At 28.3% G+C, this 17,500-nt stretch overlaps 2 protein-coding genes across 9 annotated transcripts in view; both read right to left on the reverse strand.

The window, feature by feature from the left end:
- The window catches only part of LOC105849394 (fibrillin-1), a 163,410-nt gene that overhangs the window by 9,813 nt on the left and 136,097 nt on the right, over nt 1–17,500 (reverse strand). For all 8 annotated transcript variants that reach the window (XM_065816662.1, XM_065816663.1, XM_065816657.1 and 5 more), the window contains one exon: nt 6,205–6,381. In XM_065816662.1, coding sequence (XP_065672734.1) covers nt 6,205–6,381 — 177 coding nt within the window. The remainder of the gene's footprint in view (nt 1–6,204; nt 6,382–17,500) is intronic.
- LOC136090171 (uncharacterized) lies at nt 2,135–4,956 on the reverse strand. The gene is made up of 2 exons (XM_065816328.1): nt 4,557–4,956; nt 2,135–4,456 (listed from the first exon to the last, which is right to left on the reverse strand). Exon 2 carries the CDS (start codon nt 4,071–4,073, stop codon nt 2,202–2,204), a length of 1,872 nt encoding a protein of 623 aa, XP_065672400.1. The 5' UTR covers nt 4,074–4,456; nt 4,557–4,956; the 3' UTR covers nt 2,135–2,201.

Raw genomic sequence — 17,500 nt, forward strand, 5'->3', positions numbered from 1 at the left:
TTTATTAACTTTTAAGATATTGTTATTTTGTTGATAAAAAGTAAAAAATAATAATTGAGAAGATCTTAAAAAACTTGGAGTGGTAGGAGAAATTTGAGAGAACTAACAAACATCCCCACTCCCTCCGTGTATTAAGCACCTAAGAGTAAATACATTTCTAAGAAAAAATGTTATTTAGCTAAATACAGCAATAATTATATATAATTAATAAAATAATAAAATAGAAGCAAATCATAAATCATAAAACTAAACCAAACGTTTTTTAAAATTTTAAACGATTTTATAAAATTTGAGTTTATGCATTTTCCAAACTACATCTTGATTATTTGTCAAACCTTGTTTTTCAAAACTCTGATTTTTTTAACCAGTCAACCATGACCAGCAAAGATTTATTTTGGGAGGTCAAAACAGCAATTTTCGTTATTTAAAACAGCCATTGATTGTTGACTGACCATTATTTTCTAAGCTGTCAGAAGACAAATTTGTGAATTCTACGTTTTAATTTTTATTAGAAATTTGGTGTTTGAAAAATTTTTTCTATACTAAAAACTTGTGCAACTTACGTACATTAGTTATGATGAAACAAACTGAGAACATGAAAGTTAAAAATTTTGTAATACAACATATTGATAAATCCATTTCAAGAATATTCAACTATAATTTATTTCTTAAGTAAATAACCACTTAAAATATAAATTATAGTTGACTCTAGAAGAATCACCTGACACAGTAAGTTAAGTAAATAACCAATTAAAAAATAAATTATAGTTGAATATTCTTGAAATCTGAAAAATCTTTTTAATTGTTAACAAATCAAATTTCTCACAAATCATGTAATTTTTTAAAAATCACCACATGATTAGAGAATTTTTTTTAAAGAGTTAATTTACTAGTCGAGGAGAGAAATAGAAAACTGAATCTTATGCTTATAGATTTATAACGTTTATTAACGTTATTAATTTATTAACGTTTTATAAAGTTATAACGTTTTATAACGTTATTAATTTATTAACGTTTTATAACAGTTTTATAAAAATACATTGAAAAATTATATATATATCTAGGCTATTATTATATTAAGTTATTATATAATAAAAATAATTAATTCTTATTATATATATTATTTTATTATATTTAATCTTGTGATTAAAGATTTAACATTTTACAACAGTTTTTAAAAAAATATAAAAAAGTTATACATAATACTAGGCTATTAATATATTAAGTTATTATATAGGGTCATTCCATGCCAAGTGGTGCAAATTTTAATGAGGTCCCTCATGGACCATCTCAGATTTTATTGAAATTTTTTGATTTTGTACATATATATGTTAAAAGCATGTTTTGAAAATTTTAGATCAATATCTAATATGGTTCTTGAGAAAACGCTATTTAAGTAGTGGGCTATTTTGCATAAAATTTCACTCTACAAGAAAAAAGGGTTTTTTCATCATTTTTAACAGCCAATAACTTTTGAACAAGTTAGTTTTATACTTCAATTATTATAAGATAGCAAGTGTGCTGTGGATACTTTGAAAAAAGAAAAAAATATTATTTCTGGCATCTTAACTTTTTCCATAATGGCAGGCTAAAGTTGATTTTTTTGTTTTAAGAATAAGTTTTTTTGTGATTTTAAAGACCTTAATCTTAAAAACTAGTTACAAAGTTAATACAAATCAAATTGCCTGCTGATCTACATGTGGTGGATAAACATTTTTAAAAAAATCAGTTGATTAAAGAGCTGCATTCAAAAGTTATAGGTCTCCAAAATGAGTCAGATCGAGATTTTCGTAAAATTGATCTGTGATGCAAAGCATCTGTTACCTAAGATGGCACTTTTTTTTTTTTATAAAATTTTTTATACGCATCAATTAAAGACTGTTAATTAATAAAAACCAAAAAAATTAATGGGCGCTTATTTATAACCCCTAAAAGGTAGTCTCTAAAAGTCAGGTAAATTTTCCATAAAATTCTGAAATTGACATAATAAATAAATGCATTGAATTATATAATGTTATTTATTATGAAATATCAATTAAAAAATATCAATGCTTAAAGCCTTTTAATCCCTTTAGATAAAGAACTTTTAAATCCCAATAGATAAAGTCCCCTCCCCTCTGTCCCCTCCCCTCTTTATAATACAATAATTTTTTTAATGAAAAACAAAATGTTATTAAGAAAATAAACAAAAATAATAAAATTTACAAAAAGTTAAATTTCTCAAATAATAAAATAATCTCATTGATTTCTTTTAAGTCAATACTATAAAATCTTCCACTGTTTGACTGGACTTTAAGAGATTGCACTTTGCATAAAATATGCATTAGAGGTACCCAACAAAGATCATCTCTGCATGGCGACGTAAACTTGTTACATAAAGACTTTTTCATGAATTTCATATTAAGATCTTGATGCTCTTCTGAAATACTAAGAATATTTCCTAAATACCATTGAGCATCGTAAACGCAGGCCACATATTCTCCTGGTGAGTAACTGGAAATTTTATTAATATAAATTCTGCAAGTAGAAAAATCCACATTAGTGCAAATAGTATCAAATGAGACTCTTCTTATTTTTATTGAGGTAAGTGACATTGGGATAAAACTGTGGTGGTTTCGTGTCCCAGGTATTGTCGAACAAGAACGATATCTCTCTTCCAAATTGAAGTTTGTAGTATGTGTTTCTATTGAAACTTTGTCAACAAAAAAAAAAGGTATTCCTTTGACGTGTTGAACACACCAGCTGTACATTTTGCTTGGTGTGTCAATAGGATCGTTTAGTGATTGTAGACTGGCTCGTGCAACAAGACGTTTCACTGTTCCACCAGCACCATCACAAGGGCTTTTACCACGCGATGTTGCAAAAAAGTGCCACTCTGCAGTCATGTCAAAATCGTGTTTATGGTAGCATAAGTTGATAAGATTTTTGTAATTTTTATATTGTGATGCAGCTCCATCACTAAAATAGATAATGTGTTCAAATGTTTGTAATTGTTTAAGTTTATCAATAACATTACTGATAAAGCAATGAACAGCATCTGTTCCATGTTTCAGATGATCTGATATAACACAATAACTTTGACTATCAAGTTTTCCATCTTTTATAAAATACGCAACAAAGGGGTGCACAGTTGCTTGGCTGTTATTCCAGTAAAAACCTTGCACTGCATCCTGTATTAGAAAACTATAGTTTTCTGCAAAGTCAAGAAGAACCAAAGCTTGATTTTTTTTTAAATTAGTTTTCAAATGTTGGTAGTAGGTGGCTTGACTTTTTGATATAAAATGATGCACTCGTAAACTATCTAACTGTTCATAAACCATTTCAATAAATTCATCTAAAGGTAGAGTTGCTGGTACTAAAGTACATTGGTAATTTGATTTTTGCCATTGATAAAAGTTAACTTCACTAATTTCTTTTTCTGTAAACAAAGTGTCAATGTAGTCTAACAAAACCTTTTTAGCAGGACATTTATCGCAGCTATGCAGCATACAATCTCTATTTTCAATGCTACAAACCATTAATTTTAATAAGATTTTGTAATCAGAAATTCCAGGAATTTTCTGTACAAGGAGCTTTACATTTTGATGGTACTGGCAAACACAAACTGCATGCAGACCAGAAGCACCACCCACAGGAATGCACCACTTGGGCCTTAGCTCACAAAATTTTGAAAATCCAACTTTAAGATAATTATATTTCTTTTTAAACTCAATATGTAGCTCTTTCATATTGACTAGTAGAAGGCGCTTTTGGATATGTTGCTTTTTACTATCTACTTTAACTGAAACAAACTCTTTTTTTCCTGGACAAACCCTTGAATATTCATCGCATTCGTAGAAATGAACAACCTCTGTAATTACATCTTCACTTAGTTTTCTACCCGATTTTGGAGAAGGTTTTGATAGTATTCCACTTTTTTTACATAATTTTCTGGCTTGTACTACAGATCTTTTTGAAGTAAAAAAAAACTTCTGAGTTTTTTCTATTGACCAACTGTCTGGAGTGAGTGTAAGAAGTGTGATTTTTTCAGAATTTGACAATGTTTTTTCAAATTTTGACTTAATTTGAGTCATAATATTGTCTAAATCTGTGTTTGTTTTTTTCAAACATTTTTTTGAGGGTGATTCAATTCCACAAAGTGCAGCTATTTCTAAACCTAGCACATTGGCAACAGCCTTTTGTGTATGAGCTCTTACGCTATCAATTTTACGCTTTCCATATGCAACTCTATCTTTTTTTGAAACAAGTTTTAGAGGTGAGCATCTAAAACTTGCAATACTTGAATTAAGATCTTCTTTTAATGTATGGTTGTCAACATAAATTTCTTTTTCTTGGAGTTCATTTTCTTTTGTATTATGTTTGCAATTCAGAACTTTTCTGCAACTAGTGCAAATTTTTTGACCAGGTATTAAACCAAAATCTTTGGCATATGAAAGACTGACAACTCTAAGAGAATCTAAAAAATAACGGAAATAATTATTAAATATTTTTTTTTTATTTATTTAGTGTTATTAAGGTATTTTTATTAAATTAAGATATTAAATATTGAAACTTACTTTTCACATTTTTTGCGTGCTTGTTCAACGGATTACAACAATACCTGCGATGTTCATTCTCATACCTTGACAAGTAAACTTTCTGGCGATAGCTACAAATAAAATCTATGGGATTTATTTTGCTTCTCAAAGAAATAAGCTCTTGGTTTAGTTAAGACAGTTCTTGGTAGCGTTTACTTTTATTAGATAGATAGCACTGTTCATTTAATGCTTTACCAATACAGCAAGTAGAAAGCTCAGGCATATTACTTATTATTAATTAGTTCTAAAATACAACAATTTATTTGGTTTTATTAGTACTTTTTAGATTGACATACTAGTAATATAGAATTAAATGAAACAATAACTAAACTTTTAAAAAGTAATAATTTTTTATGGAAAATTTACCTGACTTTTAGAGACTACCTTTTAGGGGTTATAAATAAGCGCCCATTAATTTTTTTGGTTTTTATTAATTAACAGTCTTTAATTGATGCGTATAAAAAATTTTATAAAAAAAAAAAAGTGCCATCTTAGGTAACAGATGCTTTGCATCACAGATCAATTTTACGAAAATCTCGATCTGACTCATTTTGGAGACCTATAACTTTTGAATGCAGCTCTTTAATCAACTGATTTTTTTAAAAATGTTTATCCACCACATGTAGATCAGCAGGCAATTTGATTTGTATTAACTTTGTAACTAGTTTTTAAGATTAAGGTCTTTAAAATCACAAAAAAACTTATTCTTAAAACAAAAAAATCAACTTTAGCCTGCCATTATGGAAAAAGTTAAGATGCCAGAAATAATATTTTTTTCTTTTTTCAAAGTATCCACAGCACACTTGCTATCTTATAATAATTGAAGTATAAAACTAACTTGTTCAAAAGTTATTGGCTGTTAAAAATGATGAAAAAACCCTTTTTTCTTGTAGAGTGAAATTTTATGCAAAATAGCCCACTACTTAAATAGCGTTTTCTCAAGAACCATATTAGATATTGATCTAAAATTTTCAAAACATGCTTTTAACATATATATGTACAAAATCAAAAAATTTCAATAAAATCTGAGATGGTCCATGAGGGACCTCATTAAAATTTGCACCACTTGGCATGGAATGACCCTATAATAAAAATAATTAATTTTACTATATATAATATTAGGATATTATTATAGATAATATTAGGTTATTATTGTATATAATAATAGATTATTATTATATATAATGATAGGTTATCATTATATATGATAATAGGTTAGTATTATATATAAAGAATATTATTATTATTATTATTATACATACAAAATATATACATACATATATATGTATATATATATATATATATATATATATATATATATATATATATATACACACACACACACACATATATATATATATATATATATATATATATATATATATATATATATATGTATATATATATATATATATATATATATATATATATATATATATATATATATATATATATATATATATAAATATATATATATATATATATATAAAAATATATATATATATATATATATATATATATATATATATATATATATATATACACACACACACACACATATATATATACGTTTAGGCACTGCAATACTTACATTATTTGTATTAATATAGAAAAATGATAAACTTACTATTATCGCAATACTCAGAGTTGCAGTATTCTTCCTTTAAAAATTGTCCGTTGCAACTATTGAAGTCAATTGCTAAACAACGTCTATGAAATTTTATTTTTCCTTGTTTAGCATCCGTTGAACAAAGTTCACTGCATGTGCTTATTTGCTCCCATGAACTCCAGATACTTTCGATAGCTTGTAAAAAACCATTATTTATAGTTATATATATGTATATATATATATATATATATATATATATATATATATATATATATATATATATATATATATATATATATATATATATATATATATCCGTGTGTACATAAATTGTGCCACAGCCCATTATTTATAGTATTTGTATACTTATAATTGTATATATATTTTTCTCTCATCTTTTTAAATGACTCAAAAAAAAAGGGAGAAAACTCTAAGAATAATCTTTTATACTTATTAATAATTTTTAAATATTTGGATGTTTTTTGTTTTTACAATTTTTATTTCTTTATTTTTATATTCATGCAAGGTGTACATTTATTGATATAACCATAGGCACAGAGGAGTGGTATAGTCATTGGCACATAGGAGTGTACATATATCAACAAATATAGCAATAAGCGCAGTGAAGTTATGTCAACTGAGGGTTTTGATTCAAGCAGACAATTATTTAATTAAAAGAGAGAAAAAAAGTATATATATTTTAAATAAAACAGTTAAATCAATTCTGCCATTTTATAATCAAGCAAGAGTACAACAGTTAAACCAAATTAAATGGAAGAGGAAAGCATTATTTGATGAGTTTTGAGAGAAAAGCCTGCTGAAAATTGACCATACCAATAAACACTGACAAGAATACCTAAAAAATTGGTGTATTTAAAAATAAACTCAATAAAATGATAAAGTTCTTGATACAAAATGTGCTAGATAAACTGGTTGATGCAGAGGATACACAGTTTCTGATTAGTATGATGACTGATAGGAAGGCATCATTGGGGTCAGTTGATTTTGAACATGTCCTTGTTGAAAAAAAAGTGTCATGACAGAAAAGTTGCTGAACAAGAAAGTTTTCATAAAGAAAAAGAATGGCAATCAAATAACTTGAGATATTCTAACAACACTTAAATGGAAACAGATGAATTTTGTTTTGATCATGATGTAAATGAACTTGGATGTATTTATGAATCTAAGCAGCATTCTCAAAAAAGAACCTTGAAAACTGTGTTTATACCACATAATATTCTGAAATCAACCAAAGTTTTTGAAACAGCTGTTAGGAACAAGATTACACCTGTTAAAAACAACATTACTGTACTCATTTCATTATTCCAGTCAATAATTTGTGCTGTGTCAGGTGATTCTTCTAGAGTCAACTTGAGCTAAACTGCAGTATACAGGTAAACAAATGTATTATTTACCTGCATAAATAATTGAATACATGTGTATATATATATATATATATATATATATATATATATATATATATATATATATATATATATATATATATATATATATATATATTCAATTCAAATTCTTATAATTAATGTTTATAATGGTTTATACAATATATTTAAAATTGATTCAAAAATATGAATAAACTCTGACTGATTCCTTAGGTGGACTTCAGACCAAATGAGTTTTATTGAAATATTTCTTAACAGGGAAAACTGTCTAACTCAAAAATAACTCCGAAGTAGTGAAAAATAGGTGATTGAACCCCCTTATCTACCCCTTCCCTAAACAGTAAATCTGGCTCTTAAATTTATTTATCCTACTCTCTTCATACCAAAAAGCTTTTTCATATCAGAATGAGGTAAAAAAACATATCTTAAGTTATCCCAGAGGTTCAGACTAAACAAGTTTTATTGAAGTAAGAGGATCACCATTGCTTTCTTCACCAAAAACATACAAAAAACTAAATAAAAAGATTTAAAGAAAAAAAAAGGTGACTAAAAACAGATTTAAATAAAAATGCTCTTAGTTAAATACAAAAATTATTATATATTATTATCGCTTATAATTTATACTTAATTTAATGCGGCTGCTACCCATTCGTGCACCTTTGACACACAGTTTTTACCATACTTAGCCTTTTAACATTTCTTTTTATATTTTTGACCACGCAATGAGGTTTTCTCAAATCTTGTTAACCTGTTAATATCTGCTTAATCAGTAATAAGATGCAAAACTTTGCTTCATTAGCTTAATTAGTAATTAGATCAAAGTCTTTTTAATTTGATAACTTCTGTAGTAAAGGATAAAACTTATTTTATTTTCAAATGAGTAAAGTAACTTTTAAAGCCAGGTAATTTGTTTAATTCGTGCATTTTAATACTAACACAATTCAAGTCCTTTTTCAACTGTATTTAAAGAATATTAATCTGTTATTTTTTATTTTTTAAAATTAGAAGACTATGATGATTCTAGAAAACATGATCATTTCAATTGGTCAAACTCTTGATAAATTTAGTGTTCATCTCAAAACCCTTGCATCTCACACGGTCAACTCTATGTTGTGTGTTAAAGAACAAGATCGTTTAATACCTTATTTTAAAGAAATTAAAGAAAATTTGTTTGCTTTTATAATACAATAAACCAGGTCGTTTTATTGTTAGTTTTTTTAAAGTTGTTAAACATTAATTATAAGGTATGTCATTAAACAAATATGGTATTATTTTATAAATGCTTCTAATTTATATATATATTTTTTAATTTATATATTTAGTTATATTTATGTGTATTTATTGTATGTTTAAATTTGTTAAGGTTTAATGGGTTTATATTTTGTAAGTGTGTAAATATCTTTTATATATGAAGTATTTCAATGTTTGTGATGTGTTATAATGTTATTTGTTTATAGTTTGTAATTGGTTATTATGTTGATTGCATGGTTTAAAATTGTTGTGACTTGGATTAGTTTATAGCTTGAGTGTTGACTTTGCTAGCCGAGTGGTGTACTTTGCTATGTGACTTAGCTTTGTTGAGAGCAAGAATGTTATCCATGCCTGTAAAGTGGTGTACAGTCATGATAAAAGACATAAATTAAATCTGTTTGTAGTTAGTGTAATCATAATGTGTTGAAAAAATATTTTTGAAAGAATGTGTTTAAAAGAAATGTTAAAAAGATATAAAGTTTTTCAATATCTATCATTTTTTAAATATTTATAATTTTAAGTAAATTTTATTGAAAAGATATATACTTCATGAAAAATTTATATACTGTTGCTTTTTAAGTAAATTGTGTAGAAAAGATATATACTCTGATTATTTTTCGTTAACAGTTTGCATTTTGTTAATTTAAAAAATAAAAATTTGTTGAAAAGATAGAGTAAAAGCGGGTCAAACCGATCATACTATTTTTTCAATTACTGATCGAAAAATTTAAATAAAACTGGAACTGATTGGAATATTTAAAAAATAAAAAAACATGAAGAAAGAGAAACATCTCCTCTATTCAGATGTGTCAAAATAAAATCCAAGTTATTTTTCAGTCATTTTATTTTTATAAAAGTTTAAGAGAGTTTTGCAAAAATTTGCTTTTTTCTTCTATTTGCTATCGTAATAATTCGGGAACCATAATTCGTTGAAAAATAATTTTACCTCTATCTTGTAGAAAATTTAATTTTAATACCGATTACATAATATTTTTTCGTTTTATAGTTAAAAATTAGACAAAAAAGTCAGAAAAATATTAATTTTTTTCTGGTAAAACCGATCATTCACATATTTACTTTAAATTCCTTTATTAAGTAGTATGTGAATTTATAAATTAGGTACCTAGGTATTTTAAATTATTGGATTTTCTCATATATTAGTTCCGGGTTCTTCCTATATAAAGTTATTTTACAAAAATGACTCAATGGTATTTATTAATTACTCACTTTCAAGATGACAACAAGTAAAAAGTCATACAAAGAAGAAGATATAGAAGCTGCGTTAAATGATATAAAAGAAAAAAATACTTCAATCAGAAAAGCTGCATTCAAATATGGCATTCCATTCTCAACTCTAATAGGTTGCAAGAACAACAACAATACTAGCTTCAAGGGATCAGGATCAACAACCTTACTCTCACAGCAAACAGAGTCAATTATGGTGCATGCGTTTAAGTTCATATGTGATTGGGGTTATGATTTATCACGAAATGATGTCATGGACTTCATAAGCGGTTACCTTCTTTGTACAAATCAATCAGGCCTATTTGAAAACGGCAGGCCTGGCAAAGACTCGATTTATGCATTTATAAACCGATGGTCTAAAGAAATTTCCACAAGAAAAACTCACACTTTAGCATCAGCCAGAGCCGCTTCTTGTACGCAAGAAATAATTGATAATTATTTTGAAGTTGTCACTAAACAATATCAATTGTCTGGGATAACTTCTGGTTGTCACATTTGGAATTGCGATGAAACGGATTTCTGTGGTGATCAAGACAAAGCAACTGTAGTATGTTGAAAAGGTGCAAAGTGTGTTTTAAAACTCACTGGTAGCAATGAAAAAATCCATTAAACAGTAAACAATTACTGTAATGCTGATGAATACTTTACACCACCTTTTGTGGTATACAAAGCAAAACGAAACTTTTAAGCTGAGTGGGCTTTAGGTGACCGACTGGCACCAAATATTCAATTTCTAAATCTGGTTGGATGGAGCATGACACATTTATTGAATGGTTGAAGGAAGTTTATATACCAGAATGTCAAGCTATTAATGGTACTCATATTTTACATCTCGATGGACATACATCTCACGTCAGTTTAGCAGCTGAATTGCTTTGTTGAGAAAACAATATAATTTTGATTTGTCAACCAGCCCACTCATCTCACATTTTTCAGCCACTGGACAGAGGTTTGCGAACAATAAAGTCTTTAGCATTATCTTCTGAATCAGCAACAGCAGCTTCGAGGTTCGACAAGTACAGAGCACTACATGACAGAATGAAAATCGAAATGGAAAATGAGTAAAAGAGTTTTTTAAAATAAAAAAATCAGTCTCATGTAAAAAAATCGAGGTAACCTAATATTCCAAAAATTGCTGGCCAATGTATTACAGAACACGGTGTTGCAGATTATCTCAAAAAAAGAGAAGAAGTTAAGCAACTCAAATTAGCTGAAAAACAAGCTAAAAAGCGTAAAACCATCAGATAACTCATGATGCCATTGCCAAACCCTGCAGAAAAAGAAGTAACTCAAAATATAGAACCGATTACAACACCTTCAGCCAAAAAACGAAAAATTATTAAATGCAGAGAGTGTAAAAAAAAATTACATTTGGACATAATGTCATGCCAGAATCCAAATTGCAATACTTGGCTCTGCAACAAAACATGTTTGCCAAAAAATTTTGTAATGGGTTCAGATTTTTTTTGTTATAAAAATGTAAACCCTAAATCTTTTATTATTTCTGAATGCTATATAAAAAATATATATAGCATATTTCTATATGCTATATAAAAAAAATATAAAAATAAATACATTTACATATATAAAATGTTGAACTTATTAAATGTATTTTATATTGATTGGTTTTAACAGACTTTCGCCAAAAGCGATCTTTTTTTTTTTTCTTTCTAATTTTCATATTTTCATATTTCCAAATACAATTAAAAAAAAAAATAAATAAATAATGTGCTTGTTGATATTTTTTATGCTTTTCATGATGAATAAATTTTGTTAAAAAACAGGAATTTCGTTGACAAATGCCATTTTGCAGCGGACAAAACAAGTGCAACTTTTTTGGTTTGTTTCATTTTCTTAAGTCTGGTCCGTGTCAATGTCACGGAAGTTTTTTAATAAATAAAGGAAGTATCCAGAAGTTTCTAGAAGCATGCAGAAGCTTCCAGAAGTTTTCAGAAAAAGCATCTGGAAGCATCCAGAAATATCCAGAAACATTCAGAAGCATCCAGATGCATCCAGACGCATCCGGAAGTTTCCAGAAGCATCGAAATGAAGCATCTAGAATCTTCCAGAACAGGTTCACACAGGTTCATTTTACTATATAAGAGACATGTAAATCGACATGTAATTCAGTCAGTATATGGAAGTTAATCAGTCAGTATTATCAAGACAGTTTATCGAAATGAGTTTTATCAAAGTGTTTTATTGAAGAACATCAATACAAGAAGTGAAATACAACAAGTGTTTCATTACATCAATACAGTCCACATCCAACCAAGACGTTGTGTTCCACAGAGCATTATTGTATTATCACAAGGTAAATGTAACACGGTAAGCCTTAAGAAGCGTGATTATTTTTTAAAATTATTTTTGTGACTTCAAGTGCAAAAATGGCTCCCGACAATCTTAGATTGGAACTAAGAAAGAAAATTATTGATGATTACGTAAGTGGAATGTCATAAAAAAGTATTTGCGATAAATATCGCGTGAAAAAATGGACCGTATCAAGACTATGTTCCAAATATCGTTCTACAGGGAAGTTGGCAGCAGATAGCAAAGATGGAAGACCGCGTTCCACCACTTCTAGAGAGGATTCTATGATTGTCAGATCCGTCAAAAAGGATCCCTGGATATCATCAGTCGAGATACAAAAGCGATTTGAGCTGCCTGTATCGGACCGAACAATCAGACGACGTGCTGTTGAAGCCGGGTTGTTTTCTCAACGCCCTGCGAAAAAACCGCTGATTTCACTAAAAAACCAGAAGAAAAGACTCCTGTTTGCTACATCTCATATTGACTGGAATGTGCAGAAATGGCAAACTGTCCTGTCCAGTGATGAATCGAAGTTCAACATCATTTGGAGCGATGGCATTTGCCGTGTATGTCGACCGGCTGGAAAACGCCTCGATTTACGTTACTGCCATAAGACAGTGAAGCATGGTGGCGGCAATGTAATGGTCTGGGGGTATTTTTCTGCTAACGGTCTAGGTCCAATACATCGAAACGATGGAATAATGGACCGTTTCATGTATAAAAATATCTTGAAAGATGTTATGTTACCTCATGCTGAATGGAATATGCCAATAAAATGGGTTTTTCAGCAAGACAACAATCCGATACACACTGCAAAAGTAGTCAAGCAGTGGGTGGTTTCAAGACAACCACCTATCAGTGATGGATTGGCCGCCTCAATCTCTGGATCTCAACCCTATCAAGAACCTGTGGGAGATCATCAACCGCAGAATTAATCGTGAAGGTGTTCGTAATAAGGATCAACTGTTTGAACAAATCTAAAAGGCCTGGGCAGCAATTCCACAAAGTTTTATTGATCACCTGATCGAATCTATGCCTCGAAGATGCAAGGCTGTGATCGACAACAAAGGATTCGCCACGAAATATTGATAGCGAAATACAGCTTGGTCAATATTTTGTCGAGTTGCACTTGTTTTGTCCAGAAGGAAATCAACTTTTTTTAATACTTTTGATTAATTTATTAATTTTCGTGTACAAATAATGAACTTTGTGATGAATAAAACTTGAAGAACTTTGTCTCTAAACAGTTACATAGTTATTTCTCTAAATTAAAAAAATGCAGCATTTTTATATAAAGAAACTAAATTAGCATTATTTGGTTGCACTCGTTTTGTCCAATACTGTATATATATATATATATATGTATGCATATATATATATATATATATATATATATATATATATATATTCATATATATATATACACGCACACATATACATACATACGTTTTACTTTTTCTGCATTGTATTAATGACCTTTTTTCTTTAGAAAATTAAATATACAAAAAAATTTAAAATAGTTAAAAAAAAAGAAGTTAATTTGGTAATAAAAAGAATGCGTACATAAAAATATCTTTAACTCTACAAACTTTTATGAAGCATTTATATTCCGTTTCATAAAGTTTAATATGTCTTTTGTTAATTTTTTTTTTTCAGTTTTATTTAGATGCCCCAAGAAGTCCATATGATCTTATCACAAAGCACCACAGATGAGCATTTATTTGGAAGTTCACGCCTCTTTCCTAACCAATGTTGTAAAACTTGCTCAGGGGTGGGGTGTGTGAACCACAGATCGTTTGTTTCTGAGGCAAGTGCGCTGCCACGCCTGCCTATTATCAATGTTAAAAAATAACATTATAGCATGCCAAAGTGTTTAAAGTGGGTTCGTGTGGGTTTAAATCCTTTCATTTTCACACTCAATTTTTTTTTTTTAAATCTTTTCCAATTTTCTAGAATACAAACTAAAACAATTTTAAAGATCTAAAGATATTTGCTTATCATATATAAAGATATTATATACTATAACAAATGAAAGGGGGAGAATTTTTTTAAAAGGTTTTTAAAATTTCTAAAAACATGAAAATACCATTAGAAATTTGTAGCACATATGTTATGGAAGAATTTAAGGTCTAATTATGCTTAATAATAGAGTGTACGCATTAAACAGACAACTTTACAAGTGTACGCATTAAACAGAAATTTTTCTTTTTTATAGAAAAAAGATTCTACATGAAAACTTGAGCTTTCTTTGAAATTAACAGGGCAAGAATCCTAATAATAAGGATTATCTTTTTCCGGATTTTTCTCAACTTTTAGTTTTTCTGAACTGCTAAAACATTTTCCATACATATACTAGTTTAAGAATATATTTTTGTAATATATTTGTTTTTTGAGCTTTTTCACTCATCACTCATACTAAAATTAAAAAGAATTAGAAACAACTAAGCTAAAAGCAAATTTAAGAGGAAACTATATTCCAGATATTTTACCCAAACAATTTTCCGGAATTTTTTAAAATAGTTTGGATAATTTATGAAATAAGCTGCTAATGGCCTGAAAAAATTAATAGAAACTTACTAAAGAAAACAATTAGGTCCATTCCCACTTTATATATATATATTTATATATATATATATATATATATATATATATATATATATATATATATATATATATATATATAAAAATATATATAGAGTCAGCTGCATTAGTAGCAAATGGAGTGCTAGGGCGACTCAAAAAAACATTTCTCAGTCGCAGTTTTTATTTATGGCGCACTCTGTATCTCACTTACATTCGCCCCCATCTTGAGTTTGCTGTACAAGCCTGGTCACCGCATTTAAAATCAGACATTGCCATTCTCGAGCAAGTCCAACAGCGAGCAACAAAAACAATATCGACTATTAAACACATGACCTATGAAGATCGACTCCAACGGCTCGGTTTAACAACTCTTGAAGAACGCCGCAAAAGAGCAGATCTTATTGAGCAATTCAAAATCACTCGTAAACTTGAGCTTGTTAGTTTTATATATATATATATATATATATATATATATATATATATATATATATATATATATATATATATATATATATGTATTTATGTATATATATATATAGATATATATATATATAAATATCGGAAAAAAAACACATGCTGAAACTTTTTAGTCCCTGTGTAATAAGTATTTGTGTTAATAAGCATCCTGGTGGATCTAAAAATGGGTAATGGTTCATCAGTTGATCCAGCTAGGAACATGGAAAATGTTTCCATCAAATTTTTGGATGAATGGTTGTTTGAATTAAAACAATGTGTGGTTGAACTTAAATCTGAATTTGAATGTCTTCGTAATGAAAATGCAAAGAAGGATAATGTTATAAGCGAACTAAATTATAAAAATTCCAAACTAGAAACTTTAACAACAAAATGTAACACTCAATCTACACAACCTTCATATCTGGATGTTGCCTCATTATTTATCAAACCTGGTTCCCCCCAAAATCTTGCAATTATAAAAGCAGTATCAGAAAACTCTAAACTTAGCGAAAATAAGTCTAAAAATGCCATATTTATTGGCACCGCATCAAACAAAATTAATCTACTTGAAAAAAAAAAAGAAGAAACTAAGACAGTTCAAGATATTTTGCGTTCACTAAGTCTCAATGCCAATGTCAAAGTATTTAGTTCAAACCGAAAAATAAATGTAAAATCACAGCCGCAACCAACAGTTATAGTTGAATTTGAAAATAACGATGCACGCAACCAAGTAATTGCAGCTGCTAAATACCTTTGTAAAGGTATATATAACATATATATGTAGGTATATATAAAAGGTAATAAAGGTATATATAACATAAGGTATATATAACATATATATAACATAATATATATATAACATATATAATATATATACATATATAACATAACATAATATATATATATATATATATATATATAACATAAAATATATATATATATAACATAATATATATATAACATATATATAACATAAAGGTATATATAACATATATATAACAAAGGTATATAAAACATCCACATTCGACCTGAAAGAACTATAGCTGAAAAAGCTGAGTTTGTTAAGTTATTCAAAGAAAGACAGGAGGCTAATGAAGATCTACGCAAAAATGATATTCTTGATCAGCCCTTTAGATTTGTCATCCGCGGGTCCGCTGCGTTGATGTCTCACAGACCCGTTTATTCAACGGAAAAGAAAAGCATCCATTCATTGATACCAAAACTGCAGCTAATGCTCGAAGACCTCAACAACTACAAAACTTTTAGCAAAAAATCTGCAGTAAACAATAAAAAGCAACCTTTTTTAAATTCTATCAATAATAATAACTTCCTAAATGAACATCACTCGCTCAAGCTTAAATGTCTTTATACCAATTCTACATCTTTAAACAAAGAAAAGTTACTTGAACTATCTGATACTGCTCTCTCAACATCTATAGACATTATATTTATTACCGAGACATGGCTTAATGAAATATCATCCCCGAGTATAAAAAATTATGATCTTTTCAGACATGACAGAAATGGTTATGGAGGAGTTGCTATTTATTCAAGAACTTGCCTAAACATAATTGAATTAAGCTTTTCTCAAATTCATTCTTGTTTTACTTTTAAACATTCTGAACAACTATGGCTTTCACTCCCAATCAGTAAAAGTAAGAAGTTGCTGATTGGTTGTATATACCGCCCACCAAAAATGATGGAGAAAACTGCTAAAGAAATTAACAATTGTATAACTTTAGCTAAAAAATCTATTGATGGTAACCGTTTTTCGGGACTATTACTCACACGCGATTTTAATTATCCTAACATTGTTTGGAATGATGACTATTCAACAAACTCAAAGGACCAAGCAAACCAATTGAAGCAAATTTTATTAACACACTCAATAATTTATTTTTGTATCAGTGCATGCACTCACCAACATTTATACTTAAGAAAGATAAATGCATTAACACATTGGATCTTGTTATAACAGACTCTCCAGATAAAATAAGTAAAATAGCCTTTGATCCGCCTATTGGATGGGCAACACAAGGTCACTTACTGCTCAAATGGAATCTAAT

Source organism: Hydra vulgaris, chromosome 13 (assembly GCF_038396675.1).
Source record: "Hydra vulgaris chromosome 13, alternate assembly HydraT2T_AEP".
Taxonomy (NCBI): Eukaryota; Metazoa; Cnidaria; class Hydrozoa; order Anthoathecata; family Hydridae; genus Hydra; species Hydra vulgaris.